This window comes from Parasteatoda tepidariorum, chromosome 10, assembly GCF_043381705.1.
Source record: "Parasteatoda tepidariorum isolate YZ-2023 chromosome 10, CAS_Ptep_4.0, whole genome shotgun sequence".
In the NCBI taxonomy this organism is placed as follows: Eukaryota; Metazoa; Arthropoda; class Arachnida; order Araneae; family Theridiidae; genus Parasteatoda; species Parasteatoda tepidariorum.
This window is the reverse complement of record NC_092213.1, coordinates 36,313,511-36,336,643: the sequence shown is the minus strand read 5'-3', so window position 1 is coordinate 36,336,643 and position 23,133 is coordinate 36,313,511. Positions and strand designations below refer to the sequence as shown.

Here is a 23,133-nt window from a genome sequence, read left to right as displayed (position 1 = left end):
TTTTTTTTTTTTTTTTTTTTTTTTTTTTTTTTTTTTTTTTTTTTTTTTTTTTTTTTTTGTTAATTTTCTGACAATTTTATGCCCATCATGCCGAATGCAGTTTTCTCATTATTCAACTTCGTCATCTAGCGGTGAAAAATTCATATCCTTGCTGACATTAGGGCGGAATTCAGCTAAATTTTCGTAATCTGTATTTTTGTAAACCTATCGCATTTTGCGATATGTAAAAATACAGACTTTTGATTGGCCAAATTTGTCCACTGTAATTGCGAAAATTTAGCTGAATTCTGCACTAGAAAGCCATGGATTTACGAAACATAGATTTTTTTTGTGTTCATACGATAGATTAATGAAGAAGCTAACATAAAATTGACCGATTTTACACTATACTGATATCTTGTTTAAAACATTTTCATTGAAGAAGGAAACCTAAAATAAACTTTCGATTCAATTTGGGGGCCCCCTCTGATGAGGGGCCCGGGGCAACTTCCCCGTATGCTCTTGTCGTTGTCAGGCTCTGAATATTATTGTATTTCAGATTATTCTTTCGTAATAGGGCAAGTAATATGAAAATAAACGAACTACGTGAATATAAATAATATAAATTAGCACACAACATATTTTAAAATGTTAAGATCCATCATTAGTCAGGTATTAGTGAGCGCGTATCGCATGACGTGAAAGTGATAACATAACATCGACAAATTATTTTTTAGAATTTCTCATAGCTAGTATTCGTTTCATTCTGTGCAAAAAGGCATTTTTCTTACAGTTTCGGCACCGAATTTTATCAATTAGAGGATATCTGATGCCCAAAATACTAATGTGTTGTTCTTTAGTCTTTCTGACAAGAATGAATTCCCCATGAGAAATGGAGGGGGGGATGCAAAGTTTTCATGGTTTCTCTTAGACGCAATAACGAAAATATAATTTAATAAGAACTCAACCAAGCTACTTCGTTAATCCAATCTGAGATACCACATAATTTCACGAGAACTGTTGCACTTGGCATTTTTAACGGTGAACCCTAATTTCTATTCTACAATTCGTTTTCGTGATGTTAGCAGTTCTGCAAAATCAAAAACAGGCATAAAGCTTCAAAAATAAACGTTTTTTATATTACCCCTATAAAAGTTTGGCTGTTTTAGGTATTTCCGCATTTATTTATTTACTAATCAACAGCATACTTAGCATACTAAACAGCATACTTAGGAACAATTTAGTGAAAGTCAAAATATAGGAGCTATAAAACTCATGAGTATCTTAAAAAAAAAAAAAAATGGCAAAACACGATCAAAATGACCCCATCGGCGCTTCTAGCGTTAATACACTTTTCTTATCAAATAGAGCCAAACATGACTGAAAAATCAGAATTTGGTTGAAAATCTATTATGTTAAGACCGACGGAAAGTGCAAAAACTGGTAAAAACATATTTTTTACAGCCTGTTTTCAAGAAAAATAATATATCTACGTCTACCAAGAATTTTTAACATATGTAAGACACAAACACGGCTGATACACGGTATATTAGTAATGAATAGTTTATAGTTAAAAATAGATTTACTCCATTGAACTATTAGCTATAAATTAAATAGTTTGACTAGAAGTTTTTGTTCTCTTTTTTCCGTCTCGCTTTCAGAAATGTTAATCCATAAAGCCAACGTCCCCATAACTTTTCTTCCTATAGAAGTGAAAGCCTGGTACTTAAATAATTTCATTCGAGAAATTTAATTTAGTAAAACAATACATCCGTATTTTCCATGAATTTATATTATAATCATCTCATGTTTTAGCTTCAAATAATTTAATTACGATATTTTAAAACTCAAGTGGAAGAAACTCTACAAAATATCATAATCTGTACATACATAAAAGGCTAAGTCCTAATTGACTCATTACTAATTCTTTCACTGCATATGAAGTATAAAATAAGTATGAGGTATGAAATATATATAAATAACTACAAAGAAAAATTCTCATTCCTTGTCATGATCGGGCTTATAAGTTTAATAAACAATAACGATAAATAACACTTTATTACGAAAACAGAAATCTCAATTTAAAAAAAAAAAAAACGTCATCTCGATATTTTGTAATAATTGGGGTAATAGGCTTAATTAACAATAATGCTAAGTAACAAGTTTTTACGAAAACAGAAATCTTAATTGCGAACCATATTTTTCTTACTAGATAAGAAAATCTAAAAAATAAAAACGTCATTTAGATATTTTGTAATGATTTGGGTAATAGGCTTAATTAACAATAATGCTAAACAACAAGTTTTTACAAAAACAGAAATCTCAATTTCGAACCATATTTTTCTTATCAGATAAGAAAAATCTTAAAAAAAAAAANAAAAAAAAAAAAAAAAAAAAAAAAAAAAAACAATCTAAATATTTTGTAATGATTAGGGTAATAAGTTAAAAATAATGCTAAGTAACACGTTTTTTTTCTTTCTTTTTTTTCGAAAATAGAAATTGCAATTTTGATAAGTAAAAAAACCACAGCAAAAAAAAGAGAAAAAAATTTCATTTCAACTACGTATTTTTCAATTATCAGGGTAATGAAACCAAATAAAAATTTCGCTAAATAAAAGCGTGAGTCGCTCATATTTTGAGGCAAACTTTTCAAATAAAAAAGAAAACTAAATAAAAAATCTTTTCGACATTTTGTATTGTTTGTCAGGAAGATTATATCCCTCCACAGAAATTTGGATCCTTCAACAGATATAGGAAACACGAAATATAAAATACAAATATTCCAAAAATGGGAAACACGTAAATATAATATTTAAAGGGAAACCAGCTTTCCGCCTGCTTTGCAAACATAATATTTGTATAAGCATAAACGCATTGCCATTTTTTTCATGAAGGTACTTTTTTTAACTATTACAACACATTGTGTTTTCCCAACAATAGTCCGGAATAGGTCATTTTTCTATTGGCATGACAGCCCTTTGTGGGCCATAACCTTCCCTAGAACCATCCTCCATGCTGCTCTTCTCTTTGCGATTAGCAATTCTTAGGATTTTGAAATCTTCCACACAGTCAAGCCATCTGATCTTAAGCCTACCTCTAACTCCAGATCCCATTGGTTTGTAATTTAAGATCTTAAATGTCAATGAAAAAGGGTCCATTCGACAGATGGGACCCGCAAGCTTGAAGCGACTTATTTTTGATGTTTTTTTTATTTTTTATGTCGGCTTCCCGGAATAGCCTATATAGTTCAAAAATTATCATATTGTCTCCATAAGCCTTCCGCACTTAAAGCTCCGAAAATTTTTCTCAAGACTTTTCTCTCAAAAATAACCAGCAGGTCTGCTTGTGATTTAGTCAAAGTTTCGGATCCATAAGTTAAGACCCTGAATGGGTTACAATCGAAATATTTTAAAAATAGGAAATTTAAATGCATCAAAAACGCAGTCGTAAAATTCTCCTGTCTCAGTGTCCTTTCTTTATGATTTCATTTGATTCTCTATGATAAGACAACGATGTCATCGTTGAAGTTTGTCAGAATAAGCCCTACGATATCTGATTTGTGAGGGGGTTAGAAATTACAGGAGCATTGTCTCGTATGTATAGTAGTTTTAGTATCCAAGCATAACTGATACCAGATAGGGAGGTCTATACTTACTGAATTAGTTTCTTAATAGCAAAATAGCATTATTTTTTCTTAAATATTTTGCAGATCAGCATGATCAATCCCTAGACAAAAATACCATTATCTCAATTTTTTTTCTTCCTTTACTAAACTCTTTTTGTTCGTGACCTCCCCATATTCTGACATTAAATCTTTACTATTCCTTTAACATACTTTTATTTTTATTTTTGAGAAAGATTAGAAATTGGCAGTAACAATTATTTCTTCGTTAGTTTTTATCTTGAAGAAAAAATTATGTTATTTAAGTCTCATAAATTGTGGTTTTATTAAAACTTGAATGGCCCCTAACATGAAAAAATACCCACATGCAATATACCACTAACATCAATAAATGACAGTTTTAATCCAATATAAAAACAAGGCTTTTACTCTTTCTGGTCTAGTCAAGGACCACTTATTTAAAACTGCTACAAACCACTAGAAATCTTAAACTATTTGCTTCTAAACGTGTCATTCTTTTTTTTTAACAATCATTATTATTTAATGCACATTGGAAACTATTGTGTCATTCTCGTATTAACAATCATTATTATTTAATGCACATTGAAAAGCATTTGCTTCTAAACGTGTTATTTTTTCATTATATTTTTTATAAAAAAAATAATCATTATTCTTTAAACGAAATTGAAATCAAGTATGTCTCTTAACTCAGAAAATATTATAGCAGAAAATATTATAGAAAATAATATATTATCCATAAACGGATTTTTCTAAATAATTCATATTTAATGTAGTAGCTGAGTTTTTGTTATTTTTATTTATTTTTCGATTAATAAAAATAATTTGAAATATTTTAGCCATCATTACGCAGAGATAAATTAAACTATATAAATACATGATGTGCAGACTATATAAAAATATACATTAAAATAAATATATATTTTTGCCTACTATTAGGAACCATTAGGAAAGATGGTCCTCAGAAAGAATGAAATTTAGCACTAAGCTCATCATTCCAAATTTAAAGTATTAGAAAACAAAAATTATGTTATAATTACTTCATTTTTAATAAGTCTTAAATAATAATATTTGCCATTTTCGCTTTTAAAGATTTTACATAGATATATAATTCAATTTTATAACAGTTGTTGAACAGCGGACCCAATTTTTGGATTTACGACTAGTAATGTTCAATTGCGTAGCCTTGTATTTTTGAACCCAATGCAGAAGACAAGGGAACTCCTGGATAAAGTATTAGAAGAAATTTGCCTTCGTGGAGAACTTTTTGATGGAGCTAACCCGCCTTTGCGTTACATGGAAAGGAAGATCACGAGAACCATCCACGGCAAGGGGACTCTAATCCATGATCCATCTGCCACTGAGGTTATTTCACGTCAGCACTGTGGTGGGTGCCAGCCGGATGCGGAATTCGTATCGACCAGCCATCGCCGGGATCCGAACCCTGTTCACTGCATTGGAAGGCGAACGATCTATCCCCCTGAACCATACCGGCTCATAGATATGTAATTAACGTAACGTCGCATACAAACATGACTTAATTTTTAAAAACAGTAAGGCAAAATATTCCCATTTACTCATTTATGGATCACACTTGCCAACATTTACTCAGTCTGAGGATGAATTTCTCAAGAGGTTTGCGAAGAAAAAAAAAATTCAAAAACAATTGCAGGTAAATTAATATTAATAACTTGCCAGAGATTAGACAGATCGCTTAAATGAGTTGCATTTATATGTATGATTGATTGAACTATCTGTAGAGGGGATAAAATAATTTTAAAACTAATTTAAAAATACAATAATTATAAAGAAAATTATACATTTTATTACCTCTGTAAAATGAAATGCTACGAAGAATCCATAGTTGTTGACAGCTTTGTCAGACTGTTTTTAACCCCTTGGGGACGGGTGATTCAGACACGCATTCGCACAAAATCAGAATCAAGTTGTAATTAAATAAAAAACGGTAACTTAAATGTAGTCGTTGCTAATTTGACAGACTTACTTTGCTTTTACTTTAATTATTTTTACTTTGATCATATATATAATCAAAGATAATTCAAAGTATAACTAAATAGTTTTATTTTGAACAAAGTAATGGTGCATTAAATAAATCAAAAAATTATTACTCCGCCTACAAATAAACTGTTAAAGAACTACTTTGGTTACCAGTTTTATCTTTCTACCCTGATTGATACGAGTTTATGCTGGCACGTATTTGTGACAGTCGGCGCGAAAGGGTTAACTTGACTTGATCTGTGTATTTTTTTAAAGTACCAGCCTGCGTTAGCGGTGACTAGACTCCTTTATCTGAGGTTCTTATCTAGGGTGACTAAGACTGATGGCCTAAATAATAGACCTTCTAACTACAGTGGATTGCGTGTAATACATCATTTTTATATTTAAAGTGGTAATAAAAATTACAATTATTTTTTAATTATTGGCAACAAAGCTGTGGAAGTTTTCGCTATCCACAATAAACAAATCAACTAACCGATTCAGCATTGCATTATATTTTAGAAAATGAACTAAAAACGTTACCTCTTCCGAAGAATCGATTTTAATCAAGCTTACAGTTTTTTGTGCTGGATAATGTGACAGAGGACATACTCCATTGCGTGATGCTAGGTCGGTTAAATAAGCAATACTTTTTTAAATATCTCTATCATTTAAAAACATCACAACTCTAGTCACTAAGGACTTATATTTATATTTTTGAATTATTTAAATATTATCGTGCTCAAGTTCAGTTTTAATCAGATATGTAAACTGTAGCTTCCACTTTAAATATTTCTAATAAAAAAAAATATTTAAAAATACTCTGAGGAATATATTACAAAAATAAATATTTTAACCTTTTACTTTTTTGAACTATTTTTATAAAAATAATCCCTATTACTAAATTATTTTTGGTTAAAAACTGTAGTGCTATTACTATTTTTGTTCAAAACTATATTAGATGTATCTTTATGAGGCAGAAACTGATGAACGGGTTTTTTAAGCAGACTAGAGCCCTGAAAAGGTTTTTCGTAATTGTGCCTCATTCTCAATTTTTTCTCTCTCATTAAAAAAATACACATTTCTGGTAGTAAAAAGAAGAAAAAATTGGGAGGAAGTTGATTTGATCTAAGTAGAGCGCCAAATCGCGCTGTTAGTATACGTGACGGCGACACAATGGCGGTTTTCTTTCTGGATGAAACACAAAACACACCGGAAGATAAATCTCCAATGACACTTTACGAGGAATTATATTCCGTCGGGATATTTTTTTCTTTCATAAAAGATGAGAGAAATCATTCATGATGAAATACGAATAAGACGTTTGGATTTAAGCCTTGATTTACGAGAGTAGTTGATTAAACTCGAGCGCGATCCGTTAAGTAAATTGGATTTGCTTTGTGATAAAAATATAATTTTGCCATTTAATGCATTTAACATTTTTTTTTTTTAATTTAGTTTGTTTTGGGTCTTGGTATATTCGCTGGACCAATTAACACGTTCACGCCGGGGTGACCCATCGGTGGGTCACGCTAGATTTTCTCATCTTGGCGGCGCACCGGAGTAAAAACTGGTAACAAATAAATTTCATTTTTTAGCTTTTTTCCGGGAATAATAAAAATCCATAACTACCAATTGTTTTTAACGGATGCAATTTTTATGTTGAATTGCTTCTTCGCCGTGATAAATTTCCTTACAGTGAATTATTATTGTTGACAATAGATAAACTCCTCCCGAATATTATCTAATATTGAAATAGTTCTTCTACCAGTATTTTTCTCTTTTCCCTTACCAGTATTTTCACTTTTCCCGGCGTGAACGTGTTAAACGGGATTCCCTGCTCAGATTATTTAGTGTTAGTCTCCTCATAAAGCGATCCGGATTTCGATTTTTCAATCCAGCGGCTTTTAACGACCAGCTACCCTGTTCATTTTTTTTAATACAGAAAAACATTTTCTTTAAAGTTTAGGTAATAATTTTCAAAAGAATTGAAAGCTATCATTATAATTGTGACCAAATACAGCCAAAAGAAAAATATCCAAAAAAAAAAAAAAAAAGAGAGAGAGAGAGTGAGTCGTAAAAAGCCGTTGGATTGTAAATTAGCATCTGTGTCAGAATTCTGTCAATAGCTGGCCAATTAATAGCGACTTACCGTAAAGAGAAAAACTCTCGAAAATTAAAAAAATCTGGTTATGAAACCTTTTAATTTCAAGGTTGTTTTCGGATGAAGGTAAAGTAAAATAATAATGACTAATTACAGTTATATAGCATGCATTTACACGTAAAATCTCTCACAGCCTTGAGTTTTTTTCTTAAATCAACTAAAAGCTAAAATCATATGGGTTTTTCTTTTCTTTTAAAAACAAAAATTATACCACGTTTTTTTTTTCAGGACAACAAAAAGTCTTGTATACATTTTATATCAATAATAAGTAATGGTGGATACGGACCTTTTACTCATCTCAAAAACTAGATAGAGTTATAATATTTTTAACAGAAGCTTTTTTTCCCCTCATTTATTAGAAAAGCACTCGGCAAGGTTTTCTCGCGACGGTAATTAAATACCATTTTCAATAAATACTGCTCACTAACATGCTTATTCGCTGGTAGATGAATGTTACAGAGCATCGCTTCATCTGATGAAAGTTTTTGTTTTTCCTTTATATATATAATGCAAAAAATGAGAGTTAGTTTCACCTAGAAAAATTTACCACAAAGCAAACTGTCTCGTTGCTTTATGGAGAATTTCCTTCTCTTCTTGGTAGGGTTCAAAATTGCAAGGCTACAAAGTTGAACATTAGTAGTCTAAAATCCGAAACAGATGTGGTTTACTGCCGATGATAAAATAAAATAAAGCAACGTGTGATTTCAGTTAAATATTAACCCTAAGCAGTTTTATTAAGAGGACGCCATACCGAGGGAGAAATTTTTCGCCAGAAGTTCTCTTTCACCTCTATTACTAATTTAAAATTAAGAAGAAATAAAAAGAATTAAGAGAAACCAAAAGTGAGCCATAAATGTTTGATAAAAATTTAAAATATCAAAATACAAACAAATTTATTGGAAGTCGACTTCTCCACTGCGTAATCCTAAATTATATTCTCATAATTTATTTTCATTTTCATATTTTAAAAACTTACTTTCAATGTTTTAAAATTTATGGCTTATATCTGAACTCATTTTTTTCAACAATTTAAATTAGTTATGAAATAGAAAGATAATTTGCCACGAATAGCTTCTCTCTTGGTATGGCGTTCTCTTATACCTGTTAGAATTCATTTTTGTTGATGAACATAATATACAGAATAATTAAGAATACGTTTCTATGATGAACACTTCTTTGAGACGTTTTACTTATAAGCGAAATATAAAATGCTTTTAACATTCAACGACACACAATTCATAAAATTAGCAATAACAAATATCAAGAAAGTAATAAGCGACCACTATAAAGTTTATCTAAAATAATTTAAATGCGCTAAAAGAATTAAAAAACAAAACTCATTGTTTAATGTAATGGTATATTAATAATTGTATTATTAGTGGTATTTGCAAAATAAAAATATTGCTGACTGGTATCTTTCATAGAAAGTGAGCTGGTTTAATGCTGTGCTTAAAAATAGATTGTTAAACGAATAGAGGCACTTACTTAAACATAAAAAGTCAATTGCAGTTTCAAACGTACTTTTTCATAAGAGATTTCAAGCCTTGCGCCGTGTTGCCACCCTGCAAGAACTATTTCCCTGCTACTATCGTGCAGACATAAATCTGTCAAGTAGAGGCCCACTTCTTGCATCTCTTGAAGATTACTTAACCTGTTGGGGGAAGGAAAAAAGAGGAATAAAAACACACTAAAGATGACAAAAGGCACAGTCACACAGAATGACAGGCATTTCTATATTTTTTAAATTACAGAATTGCCACGGGCGGGACTAAAAAATGCAAAAACTGGTGACTAATAAAATTCAAAATCATATTAAAAGAGATTAGAGAGATAGGTAATTTTTATACCAATTTTTTTCCAGTTAATTATTGAAAGGAAATGCAAGTTTTTGCTCCAAATTGAACTGAACTGATTCTTGTTACGAAGTACCTGTCCGCCAGGGACTAATATAGGTACCTAATTAATACAGACTAATAAAGTACCTGCCCGCGAAACAGATATCTCACTTCTTTATCAGAGGTAGAGCCCATGGACAGCTGAGATAGTGGTAGTAATAAAAGGTCAGTGCAACTGAAGTATCAGAAGCGGTAGCAGTTTAAACCGAAGGTCCTGCTTGTATCTAAGGAGAGATTAAATATTTTATGTAGTGGGGGGGGGGACTCCCTGCATACTCCCTCGCCTCCTCCCGGCAAGTTGGGTTGCTACAAATTGGCGTTTTTTGGTTTAAATAATTAAAGAGATAATAAATAAAGAAAGATGAATTGAATTTCTACCACAATTTACATAAATAGTCGCCTGTGGCGTCCCTGAAATTATGATATGCGTGGCTGCTAATTTGTACTATTGTTAGGAAAGATTCTGCGGTGTGGTAGTAAAATAATAATTAAGCAAAAATTTTCTTAACTTTAATCTTCTTTAGGAATGCTCTCACGTGCTATTAGATCAGCTACAACAGAGATTAACTGTTTGAGGCTTGTGCGATTTTTTCTTCCTTTTTTTGTGTGGTAATGAATTAAAGCAGATTTTTTTTCTCAAAGAAACAGAATTTTTACAAAAATTTGTTAGAACTTAAGTATTTGTCTATATGACATTATGTATATCTTTTAAATTACTGATGAGAACAAAATTAAAATTTTCTTAACTTTAATCTTCTTTAGGAATGCTCTCACGTGCTATTAGATCAGCTACAACAGAGATTAACTGTTTGAGGCTTGTGCGATTTCTTCTTCTTTTTTTGTGTGGTAATGATTTAAAGCAGATTTTTTCTCTCAAAGAAACAGAATTTTTACAAAAATTTGTTAGAACATAAGTATTTGTCTATATGACATTATATATACATTTTAAATTACGGGTGATAATAAAATTCTTTTAATTTTAATTTATTAAAATATTAATACATTCAAAAAGTCCCTGCTAGTTCAGTAAGTTAATTTATACTTCCTATAATTCTATATCTAGTTACTGATAACTAAATCATTTATAAATTATGATAAGTGAGCGTCTTAATTCACCAAGACAACTGATAATACTAAAAAACAGAGAAAAAAAATTTCCTACCACAATAAATGCTTCTGAAAAAAGGAACTGCCCGAAAAGTATGACGCTTGCCTGGACGTTAACCAATTAATAAATCAGTGGTCCCCAAACCCCTGGGCCGAGGACTTGTATCGGTCCGTGGATCAAACTGTACTGGGCCGCTAATGAAACAATTATTTCAATTTTATTTACTGTGGCATATTTCTCTCGAGTTTGTGCTACTCACTATGAACCAGAGATTAACAGGAAGCTGCTGAGACGTGTAGTAAAGCCTCACCAATACCGCGCATGTAGCTGTATTTTTTTAAGGCTAATTTAAATAATAATTAAATTAAAAATGCTAAATCAAAACGATCTAAAATATACTTAATCCCCAGCGGGCCGCGGCAAAGTTTTAAAAATCGACCGGTCCGTGGCAATAAAAAGGTTGGAGAGTTAAATGATAGAGATTTATGTTATTTTCGAAAATTCTTGTTCTAGATTTAAAAAATTCATTTGAAATTAATTTTATTTAAAATAATATGATTAAAAACAATATCAAATAAAAGTAAATAACCTTCACGAAAATATACACTGTCTTATATAATAGCTAAGACATTTTATGTTTCATACTCTATCATAACAATACAATGAAAATTTGCAGCTTTTAGTATCTTCTCCCCTAATAAAACAGCAGAACTCCATTCAAAATGGGTTTTGGTCCACAAGAAATGAAGGAACCACCCTTATTCTCAAGAGGGTTTAATTCTAAGGCAAGGATGCTAGATAAAAGCGAAGGGAAACAAGTGTTTGGAATAGAAAGTGACCGCTTTATGAATATATTCTGATCAATTGAGTGAGGCAACGGAGCCAATATATGTCCAGTCTTCGTAAACAGTCATTAAGGGGATAGGGAGTCGGTTGTTTCTTTGCAATTACTCACTTTCTCTCTCCCCGGGATGGTTCGACAATATCGATTGCATTGTTTTCCGGACTCGACATCTGCTTTTGTTCACCCGTTCTCTATCTCTCTATGTTAGGGAGCAAACTTTGCTACTCAATATTTTTCATCGTATTTATAGTATGATATAAATAAATAAATGCATTTTTGAAACTTTTTGATTGATGTAGAATATATTATTCAACTCTTAAATGCCCATTTAAAAATAATAAAGATTTACGATCTTAATCCATTATGGCCGGTTTTTTTAATTTTTTTTATATTGCAGTGATGTGTAAAGTGTAATTGGGTACTTGCAACTGAGCATATCCTTGTCTCTAATCACGTGGTTGTGCATGACTTGTTAACGTTATAGCTGTAAAGCTAGCGTTTACTATCAATTTTCGGATCAGATCTAATTGGATACCTGCAAGCGACGTGACGCGTTGGTGTCGAATATCTGATTGGCTGAGGCTAATAATCGCGTGACGACGCTTCAAGGTATCCAATTATTAGTGAGTGGTAAATCATTAATGTTTAAATTAAGTGGCCACTTTCTTATATTACTAAGTGCATTACTAAGTACTACTTATATATATGTATATATATATATATATTTCATGGGGGGGTTATCACTGTCAACTGTTTACAATTTTTATATTAGTTTTACCTGCATTTTTCCATTACGATGGTGTTTAACTTCTCTGTAATTTTAACTTTTTTGTGTTCGACTTTATTACATTGTGANAGCTATGTAGATAACTTTTTTTCTTCTTCTAAATTTGTAATTTAAACAAATAAAACAGAATCAACGCAGCTCACCTAAAATACGAGGAAGTTATGTACAATGTATGTATATAATATCTATATATATACAGTCAAACCCCGCTATAGTGAACTCCCGGATATAGTGAACCAAAAAAGTGAGGAAGTTGGATATAATGAACTTTTTTCTGTCTTCGGCTGATTTTTCTTCTTCACTTTTTCGTAATAATTTTGAAATTTCTACTTCAAAATAAATACATATACCGATTTTTAAAACCATATATAGAGGGGGATGTAGCGATAAGCATTTTTTTTTTATTGCTTCTTTTACCTCACTTTCCTATCCCTAAACAAACCAAGCAGATGTTTCCAACTCAGGCAGATGATGCACCTGTAAGGTGTCAGTGGTATCAATATGCATTTTCTGTCAGAGGGAATGAGTAATTATTCATTATTGGTTAAAGGGTAGGACACTAATATGCGTTGATAAGGCCCTCATTTCAACTTCTTTTTGCTCTCAGTTCAGTTAAAAAAATCCTGCAAACTAGTGTCTCAAATTTAACTATGACGAGCAGTAAACGTAAACCGTTCTCCATTGATGATAAAATGGACATAATCAGAAAAATTGAAAATGGATGCAATCAAGCTGATATTTGCAGGGAATATAAACTATCCAAATCTGCAGTTTGTAACAAATGGAGAAATAGGCAATTAATAATTTCTGCTCATAAAAAAATTTAGATCACAAGGATGTTGAAGAAGCATTACTGAAGTGGTTCACCAATCGAAGAAGCCGCAATCTTCCAGTATGGCAAATGTCGATGAATTTGCTAGGCGATTTTATGTTAGTACTTTTATGTGCTCGAATGGAAGGTGAGACAGGTTTAAAAAGCGGAATAACAGAAATTCAGAAAAAATTATCTAAGAGTCGGGAAGTGTTTCCATATCTGAAATTGAGGATTGCTCATCAGCTAAAGATTACTATTTTTTTTTGTGCGCAAGACGAAAAGTAATGAAATATAACACATTTTTTGCTACTACATAATATTTTCCAGTAATTTATTTGAATAATGTGTAATAAAAGGGAGCAGTTTGGGAACCATTAGTTAAATTGCCTGCGTAACGGATATAGTGAGCTCCCGGTTATAGTGAAACAAAATTTCGGTCCCTTTAAGGTTCACTATAGCGGGGTTTGACTGTATATATATATAATTCCTTCTATTATAGTCTAAAATTAAAAGCTATATAATACTTAAGCATCACAGCAGACAGTCATGTTTTGTTTGACCAATATATTATTTTAGAATGAAATAATTGTGTTACAACTTTTTCTGTGTTTGGGAAAAAGAAATGGCAAATTTTCTTGCCTAGTGAATGTAATTAGAAGAATTAATTAGAAACCAAGAAATCAGTTCGAAAGGTGCGTTCTAATGTTAATCCTATGAAAAAAATATCAAATATAAACAATTTATTTCTTACAATGAAAAGTGAGGCCATGAAAAAAATTGGTGATAATTTCTTGTAGAGATAATACATTCCATAAATATTTAATGCAATTTAACTACTATAATTTTTTTTTAAAATTTAACGGTAATTTACGGTAAACTTTTCCAAAAATTGATTGCAACACTTATAGATTAAAATTCTAAAAAATTGGTGGGTAAGATTTCATAAAAGTTGATGCAAACTTGTCACTATAAATACAATTTCAATTAATAAAAATAAAAAACGACGAAAGATTGTAGTACTGATTAGATAAAAACTGAATCATTTATGTTTGTGGTAATCTCTAATGGATAATTTCTTTGAAAAACAGACCGGAAAGGAAATAGATTTGCTACCACTTTTTAAACTTTTGTATAAATCGCACAAATTTCAAGAAACTTATTTTTGCGTGACCCGCTTGTAATGTGTAAAAAGAAATTACATTAAAAAAAATTTTTATAGAAAATAACATACAATTTACTATTGAAAGTAAGTGCAAAGAATGTTTTTGCTTTGAAATATGAATAATTTGAAATGTAAGTATAGTGGTAGTTACGATTGATTAATTAAAGCATCATAAATTTAAAAAAAAATTCAGTTTCTACCACTTTTAGTCGTCTGGGGCATCCCTGATAATATAAACAATAATATTGCGTAATGCATACCTGCCTTTCGAGGATAATTTTTCCCAGTGGTAGTAAATTGGAATTCAAATTGCATTTTTAAGCAGGACTTACGCTGTATTTTTACACAGCTTATGCAGACTACCATGGCACTATTAAATATATATATATACTTAATTTTTTTAAAAATAGTGGCGGTTAAAAGGATTATAAATTAAGTTTATAAATGCAAGGAATATATAGAAAGCATACATTTTACTATCACTTTAAATATAGAAATAAAATTTTACGCATTATAAATTAAGTTTATAAATGCAAGGAATATATAGAAAGCATACATTTTACTACCACTTTAAATATAGAAATAAAATTTTACGCCAAATGCGTAAAAGTTGGCAGGTATGCATTACGATCGTGCGTCTTTATGTCTGCTTGAAACTTAACAAAAATTAGACATTTTGGAAGGACATTTCTTCATCTAAATACGGGTGTCTCGTATTTACAGTATCAGGTCTGATTTTAATTTTGATTCATTTCCTTTCCATTTTTGAGTCAAGAAAGTGCAAAAGTTAGTGTTACTGTTTTGTAGTAGTGTCGATTGCAGCTCTTGCGCCATTAAACGTTGCATAGTACCTACCATTGTTTCAGCAAATAATTTTATTATTGCTTAAAAAAGTTAAATTTAGTTTTAAAAAAAGTTAATTTTATTATTAAAGAAGTTAAAAAGACTTACAAAGGGACGCATAAATAGATGATGGCGTCCCAGTCCTCTATCAGTCTCATCTGGCCCTTCAGTAGCAGATTTCGCGTGGACGCACTGTTCCTTCGATCACATATGGGATGCTTTGTAAACCTTGAATTCAGACATTCTAGTTCTATCACAACCTTTTGTAATATAAATATCTGCAAAAAAATATTTTATTAAGAATTTTAGGACATTTATTTATTTTTTAAGTCAAATTAATGACTTTTGCAAATAATACGAAACTTTTACACTCATCAAATAATCTACAAAGAAAAGTATCATGGCAGTCTGATTAGATTTTTCTATTTTTTTTTCTTGCTGTTCTTGACTTATTTTTTTAAATAAGTTTAAAAAAAACATTTCAAGATTTTAGCCTCCTTTTTTATTCTCAAAGCATATCTAAAAAATTCAAATATTTTAGCTAAAAGCGGTTGTTGAGGGGAAGAGGTGTAAAAGACCTCGTACCGTGAATCTACGCGAAAACTACGTGAACTTTGCGGCATCATCAACTTTTAGTCAAAATTGTTATTAAACATTTTCATGATTTAAGAATGTGGAAAGGACAATTTAGGAGCTTAAATATCGAGAAAGTAATATCAATAATTGCGAAAGAGTCAGATTTTTTTTTTTTCCGTTTACAAATTAAGGGTTCACCATCAAAGTTTCAATCCTTCTTAAATTGTTCACATATTCGAATTTCTCCTTTCGCTATTCCATAAAAAGAAACTTAATCTTAAAAATTATCACTTCCACCACCTCAGAGAATTCCTTAAGTTTTCGTCATAAGGATTGAAATTTTCATTTTACGAGCGCTTCCAATATCTCACCCGATTTTAGCAAAAATTATAATTATTTATTTATTTTATTAGAGGGTATTTGGATGAAAAAAAGGGTACTGTAAGCTAGTATACGAGAAAAAAATCAATTTAAAAAAAAATAAATGTTTTTCTTAACAAATTTAAGAGGAGGGGGATTTTTTTCTAAAATATTATTTTTTGCAACTACTGTTCATGCTTTGGGACTAATCATTACTTTAGTAGCCCCTGTATGTTGCAAAGTAAAGATATTTCATCCTTCAAACCACATACATGCTCATTACAGTATCAAAAGAATAATTATTTTACGTCAAGATTTATTATCCATAGTATCAGAACAGGTTTTTTTTTTTTTTTTGATAGCGCGAAAATAATTACTGCATTTATTCGAGCGAATATTTACCAGATTTGTATTATTATTAAAAACTGGTAGATATATTAAAGTACACGCTTTTTAAATTGGATCCCGTTTCTGATGTTTGCTGTTATAACAATTTGCCTATTTAAATTCTGGGTACAGAACGCCTAGCTAAGGAGGCTATCTACTCCTTCATTGAAATTTAATAAGATTAAGGGGGTGGGAAAATTACGTTGGTAAATTAACATTATAATAAAATACACTAATACGTTATGTACAAAAATGAAAAATCTGGAATAGGAAAAAAATTAAATACATATGTGCATGATAAAAAAAAATGTACATGATATAAGAACGATAAAAAAACAATAAGAATCTTGATTTCCTGCATCACTCCCTAGCCACCCCACCGAATGGCTTGTACGATGCATTCCATCTGAATAAGTTGTGAATTAAATTGATGAGTAATAGAAATGTCTTGATAAAACACCATCACTTAGGAAAAAAGCAGTCGCTGGACTAAACTTAATATTTGTGTGTCGATTTATTCAAAATTGAAGATTTGTAGCTATAACAAACCTAAAATCCCATTTTTTGTCTACTTTTTCAGAACAAAAAAATGGCAATATTAACATTTCTTCTTTATAAAATTTAACGTATCTGAAGATATGTTCGTGAATTTGCAGAATAGCATGTTGAAAGTGCTGAATATCCTTAACACCACTTCCACGCGTTCACGAACCTATACTATGCACCATATTTATTGCTAAACAATTGCAGTTCTCTGCGAAATTTGCGCACTTTACCGAAATAACACTTGAAGTATGCGTAAAAGGATTTCAAAGATTGTGTTCTAATGTTTAACAGCCCTTAACGTTCACTTACACACATTCATTGCGTATGTCTGTGACACAGATATCCCCACAGCTGCGTTTACCACCGCAAGCGCAGTAACTTTCTTAAATGCAGTTTTGAAAGTAAGAGAATATGGAGCGTAACAGCTAAAAATCTTTAACAATAAAAAATATAGCACTTTTATACAGAATCTGGAAAGTCCACGTACGTACGTTCACTAGAGCGCATACAGAATATTCTCGATTCTTTGCAGAGCTTACACATTTTATAAGCGTGTGAACTCGAGAATGCCATGTGAAAGTTCCATGTTTCACAATTCCTAAAATTCACGTGCGCCTAATCAGAAGTAACTGCTCTGTCCTAGTTACTAAAGAAGATGCGTACGTGAGCATGAAGGAGGGGGAGTGAAGGAATGATTTCATAAAGTTTCTGTTGTCTAATTTAAAGTTCTTACTTTGTCCCAAGTAAAAGGAACTCTTGGTCTGTGCATGAGGAAGAAAGTTTCAACCGGAAGACCAACCATCTCTTCTCCGCCAAATAACTCCCTGGATTTCTCACCCACCTCCCGGATAGTCATTGTCCGGTCAAAGGCTATCGAGAAAGGGAAGAGCTGGAAAAGGTAGACACAGGAAACAGAGCCAAGGTCCGTGTGTTCGATCATGTTCCTTCTAGCTGCCTGGGCATTCTGGTAAGGTGTGTTGTCAAACCTGCAAGTAATGGAAAGATATGTTTATTTATAAATATGAACTTCAAACATTTCAGGATAAGAAGTGATGGCATGAATTCTATGTACTATTAGTACATTAAGCCAAATGTCGTAAGTAATTTTTATTACCTAATTATTAAATGTTTAAAGTCCACTACGCATTTTTTTTCCTGAGTAAGATGATAGAAACAAGAAAGTGAAGCAGAAAATGTTCATCTATAAACAATAAATTTTCACAACTGCGAGGCAGAATTTAAGTATTTTAAGAGGACGCAATACACCGAGAGAAACTTTTCAAGCGCAATTATCTTTCACTTGCATGAGTAATTTAAATTATAGAAAATGTGGTGATTGGTGATCAAGCAAACCTAGAGTAACCGGATATTTTGAGAAGAAATTTTCAAAATATCAAAATGAAAAACGAATGATGAAAGGATGACTCAGAATTACATAATGGAGTAGTTCTCTCCCAATAATTTGTTTACGTTTTGTATTTTGAATTTTTTTAGCTATTATAACTTCATAGTTTGTTATTGTTTTGACTGAATCACTTTTTCTATACTTTAAATTTAAAAATTATTATAGATGTGAAACAGATGCGTTGAAAAATTTTCCCCGTGATATAGCATTCTCTTTGTCCCAAAAATATCTGATGCTTTGAAAAATCATTTAGAAAAAACTGAAGCAGATACACAAAGACACGTTTTGCTTAGGAAACCAATTATTTGTTCTCTTCAAATCACAGAATTAGTTTCTAAGTCTGTCAGCAGAAGGTACTAATGTCTGAGAAAACTATGAAATAATATTTATCGATAAATTACAGGCTGAATATTGCACGAACTGAAATAATTTCACTGTCTTCAGTTAATTTTACTCTCAGTTTGTGTTCCTTCATTACTTCAAATGATGATTGTTTAGAGAGAAAAAAATGTGTTATAGTTATTTCCCAGTTACAACCGCATTTCTTGATGAACTCAGCTACCAATTTTTAAATTTTTGAGTTAATTCTGTTTCCATATCGATTTACTTAAAATGGTTTAAAATTTTGGATATCCGACGTAAACTGAAACGGCCAGTTAAGGTTTTGCTGGTTCTGAACAAAACTAAGTTTTGAATGCATATTAATGTGAAACAATGACAAACCAGGAAGAAATGGGGGGGAGTAGGCTGGAATTTATTAGGCTTCGTGTTTTCTTATCATTTTAACTTTACAAAGTCGTGCACAAAATAAAAAATGGAATACCGGAGTATCTTTTGATAAGATCAAATTTTCACTTGTGAATATGCTTTCTTAATGGCTTTTAAAGAGTTGACTTTAAATAAGTTAATTAACTACCGCAGATGAAATTTTAAATTATGAAATAAGAAAAAAAATCTTATTTTCTCCGAATAAACAGTTTGTCTAAAAGTCTCTCAATTTTGTGACCATATTAAATTTTCACTGCAAGTATCAGTGTAACACTAAACATGAACTTCTTAACACGTTAAATGCCACGCTAATTTTACATGGCTTGCCGGTCTGTTCAAACGGTAAATAACTAAAAACTAAATTTGCAAATATTATACAGATTTTGCTAGTTTTTTAATGCAATGGCCCTTTTCCCATTCATCATGAAATACTGGATGCGTGTGCAGAATACTGGATACAAAATTGAAGAAGTCCAAAATGAGTTGAGGAGAAAAATGGCACTTGGCCATGGAGCAAAAAAGATTATATAAAGGTGAGGAAAAGCTGAGAAGTGGTTTGAAATGAGTTGGAAGTACTCCACAAAAAATTAAGTCCACTGTGCATTACTTGAAGAAAATATATTGCTGTTTGAAAGATTACTAATCCCGATTGGCATCACCATCGCTAATATTTAAACCCGAAGGAACCAATCGGTCGTCAGTAGAGTTTAGTTTTGCCAAACCCTTACTTGCGAAACATGCTTCTACCAAACGGGTTCAAACGCAAATGACGGCCATTACAATTTGATTGGTTAGGCCTAATTGGTAGAATTGCTTTGATCAAAGCAAAACAATTTACTTCATGACATATCTGGTCTGGTCTGTTTGGTCTAGCTGGGCTCCTGAGGCCAATAATGGCCCTTTTCCCATTCATCCTGTATTGACAACATGAGCAGAAACAATAGACAGATTACATAAAATGCAACAAATAATGGCACATGCTAAGGTAGAGAAAAAAGAATGGCACTTTGCCATGGTAATGAGTAACAAATAATTGAATGTATAGAAAAGTTCAAGACATATTTACAAGTAGGGAAACGAAAATTACACGAAGGAAAAATATTTACAAAAAAATGGGAAGAATTAATAAATATTCATAATGAATAACGTTAAGATAAAAAAAAACTTCATTTACAAAAAAGTGCACCTCTGTTAAAGTAGAGACCCGACCGTCCTTGTTATAACCACTCGTGTCGGATTTATCTCGTCCTGATCAGACTAGCAGGCTTTCCACAATCTGTATGTTTTTACTCAGTGCATGTTTTTAAGTGTGAGAAAAACATCAGATGTAAAAAAAGTGAGCCAAAGGTCTGATACTAGCGTTCTCAACTAGGTTGATGCAGTCATGACATATCTGCAATAAGTGGTGAAGTATATAAACCTACGAATTGTTTACAAATAGTGGTGGATAAAAATAAACCAAATTTAATTTATTAAACAAGGAATCACAATTAATAAACTACCTCTTGAAAATATTTATTCGCTGTCCGAAGCAAGTTGACATCTCTGTGTGTATAAATAAAACTATTTTTTCTTTGTGTTCTATATTGCATTAATTTCTTCAAACCATTTTAGTAATAATAATATTAAAAAGAAATTAAAAATTTACTCGAATTATGTGTTTCTAATAATCTTGGCTGCAACGGTGACCCCTATAGCATTCAACGTGTTAATGAATCAAGGAGTGAATTAGACTGTAATACTAAAGAAAAATAATTATAATTAAGAGTAGAGAAAAAATTTTTTTTACCAGTTTTTAATTTAAAATATAGTATTAAACTAATTTCACTGTAGCCAATTCATTAATAACAGAATTTCTTTGTTTAATCCTTTTTAAAACTGTCAGCTTAATATGACAACATGAGCAATAACAATAGACAGATTACATAAAATAAAATGCAACAAATAATGGCACATGTTAAGGTACAGAAAAAAGAATGGCACTTTGCCAAGGTACACATTTATGCCCTGCACTAAGTGCAGAGTTTCAACAACCTTAATTCTACAATTTAATTTCCAATATTTAATTTAATAAGATAATTTCCACTATTTAATTTAATAAGATAATTTCCACTATTTAATTTATTTTCTAATGAGGATGAATACATTCTTGATTTAAAAAAAAATCCTGATAACAAATATCAAATGCACCGAAACGACGTTACTTTCCAGTCCCATTACTATTTACTTAGGATATTTTGCTTAAATATTAACATGCTCGAGCATTTAAGTGAATTTTTGCATGTTCCGATCATGTCAGGAAATATAGTTTTCGAGTAATAGTAACTCCCACACATTTATTCACTTTCAAACGTGTTTTAACTGTTAATAAGAAGCGGCAGTCATGGAAGCCTACATTTATTTTTCTTCTTCTTTTTTTTGGTTTATATTTTAGAATTACGAACAACAAATATTACCTTAAACAAGTCTTATTTGAACAAGTATTTACTTGGGTTGCCTCGACGAAAAAAAAATTAAAAACTGGAGACGTAACTTTTGAAAATTTTATAAAATTAGTTTCAATTCTTTGGTGGTTTAAAAAAAATCAATTGATTCCTGCGTTCCTTTAACCCTTTCGCGCCGACTGTCACGAATACGTGATAGCATGAAACCGTATCAATCAAGGTAAAAATATAAAACTGGTAATCAAAGTATTTCTTTAGCAGTTTATTTGCGGGTGGAGTTATAATTGTTTGATTTATTTAATTCACCAACACTTTGTTCAAAATAAAACTATTTAGTTATACTTTGAATTATCTTTGATTATATCTATGATTAAAGTAAAAATAATTAAAGTAAAAGCAAAGTAAGTCTGTCAAATTAGCAACGACTAGATTTAAGTTACCGTTTTTTATTTAATTACAACTTCATTCTGATTTTGTACGAATGCTTTTCTGAATCACACGTCTCCAAGGGGTTAATAGTAATTAGCTAAATAACATTGGTTTAAAAAGCCCAACTCACAATCGAATTACTTAGAAAACATAACATTCAGAAAAATAGTAATAATTACTTCCAGAAAAAAGGAAAATAATTCAAACTTTCTTTATAAAACAGTACTTATATTTACCCGGAAACAACTCTATTTCATCTTTCTTTTGGAAGAAAGTAAACTAAGTAGAACTACCACTTGTTGTTAACGCATATACTGTTAATATAAATGCTTTTCCAGTTAATAAGTAGTGGTAATTGCGGAGAATTTGCTTTCTCTGAGAGAAAGGTAGAAATAAAATTTTCTTACTAACATTTTTTCATCTATTCCGAATAAGTAGCAATCATAACTATGTAAAATAATGATCACTGTCTCGAAATTAAAATATCAAGGCTATTAGTTTCACATTCCGTATGCTTTAATATTTATGCCTGTTTCCTTTTCGCAAATTTCCATTTAAACTGCTGTTTGTAGAAAATGCAACACCATGAAAGAATCATCAGAATCAAATGAAATTTAATGCAGAAACGACTTGTACTGATACAAATAAATGATGAAATTTTCAAAACAAAAGAAACAAATTAAGCGTCCGAAATCAGTATTTGGTGCAGCCACCACGCGCTGCAATAAGTGCTGCTATACGACGTGGCATGGAGTCAAACAGATGTTGAATATCTGCTTGAGGAAGAGAATTCCATATCGCTTGTATGCGCAACCAAAGTTCGTCTTTGGAAACTGCAGGACGCGGATCACGAGTGAGACGCCGACCAACCATATCCCACACGTGCTCAATAGGCGACATATCCGGCGAATAAGCAGGCCAAGGAAGAAGTTGCATGCGTTGTGCTGAACAGAAGTCTCTAACAGTCCGCGCAACATGTGGGCG

The 23,133-nt window shown here is 31.3% G+C and overlaps 1 protein-coding gene across 1 annotated transcript in view; it reads right to left on the bottom strand.

Annotated features, from left to right (window-relative positions):
* Window positions 1–23,133, bottom strand: part of LOC107443776 (soluble guanylate cyclase 89Da) — a gene marked incomplete in the record, with an annotated part of 73,507 nt that overhangs the window by 39,597 nt on the left and 10,777 nt on the right. Inside the window, 3 exon segments of the mRNA XM_043053485.2 lie at window positions 9,303–9,432; window positions 15,343–15,512; window positions 17,837–18,089. Of these exon segments, the coding sequence (XP_042909419.2) occupies window positions 9,303–9,432; window positions 15,343–15,512; window positions 17,837–18,089 (553 nt within the window).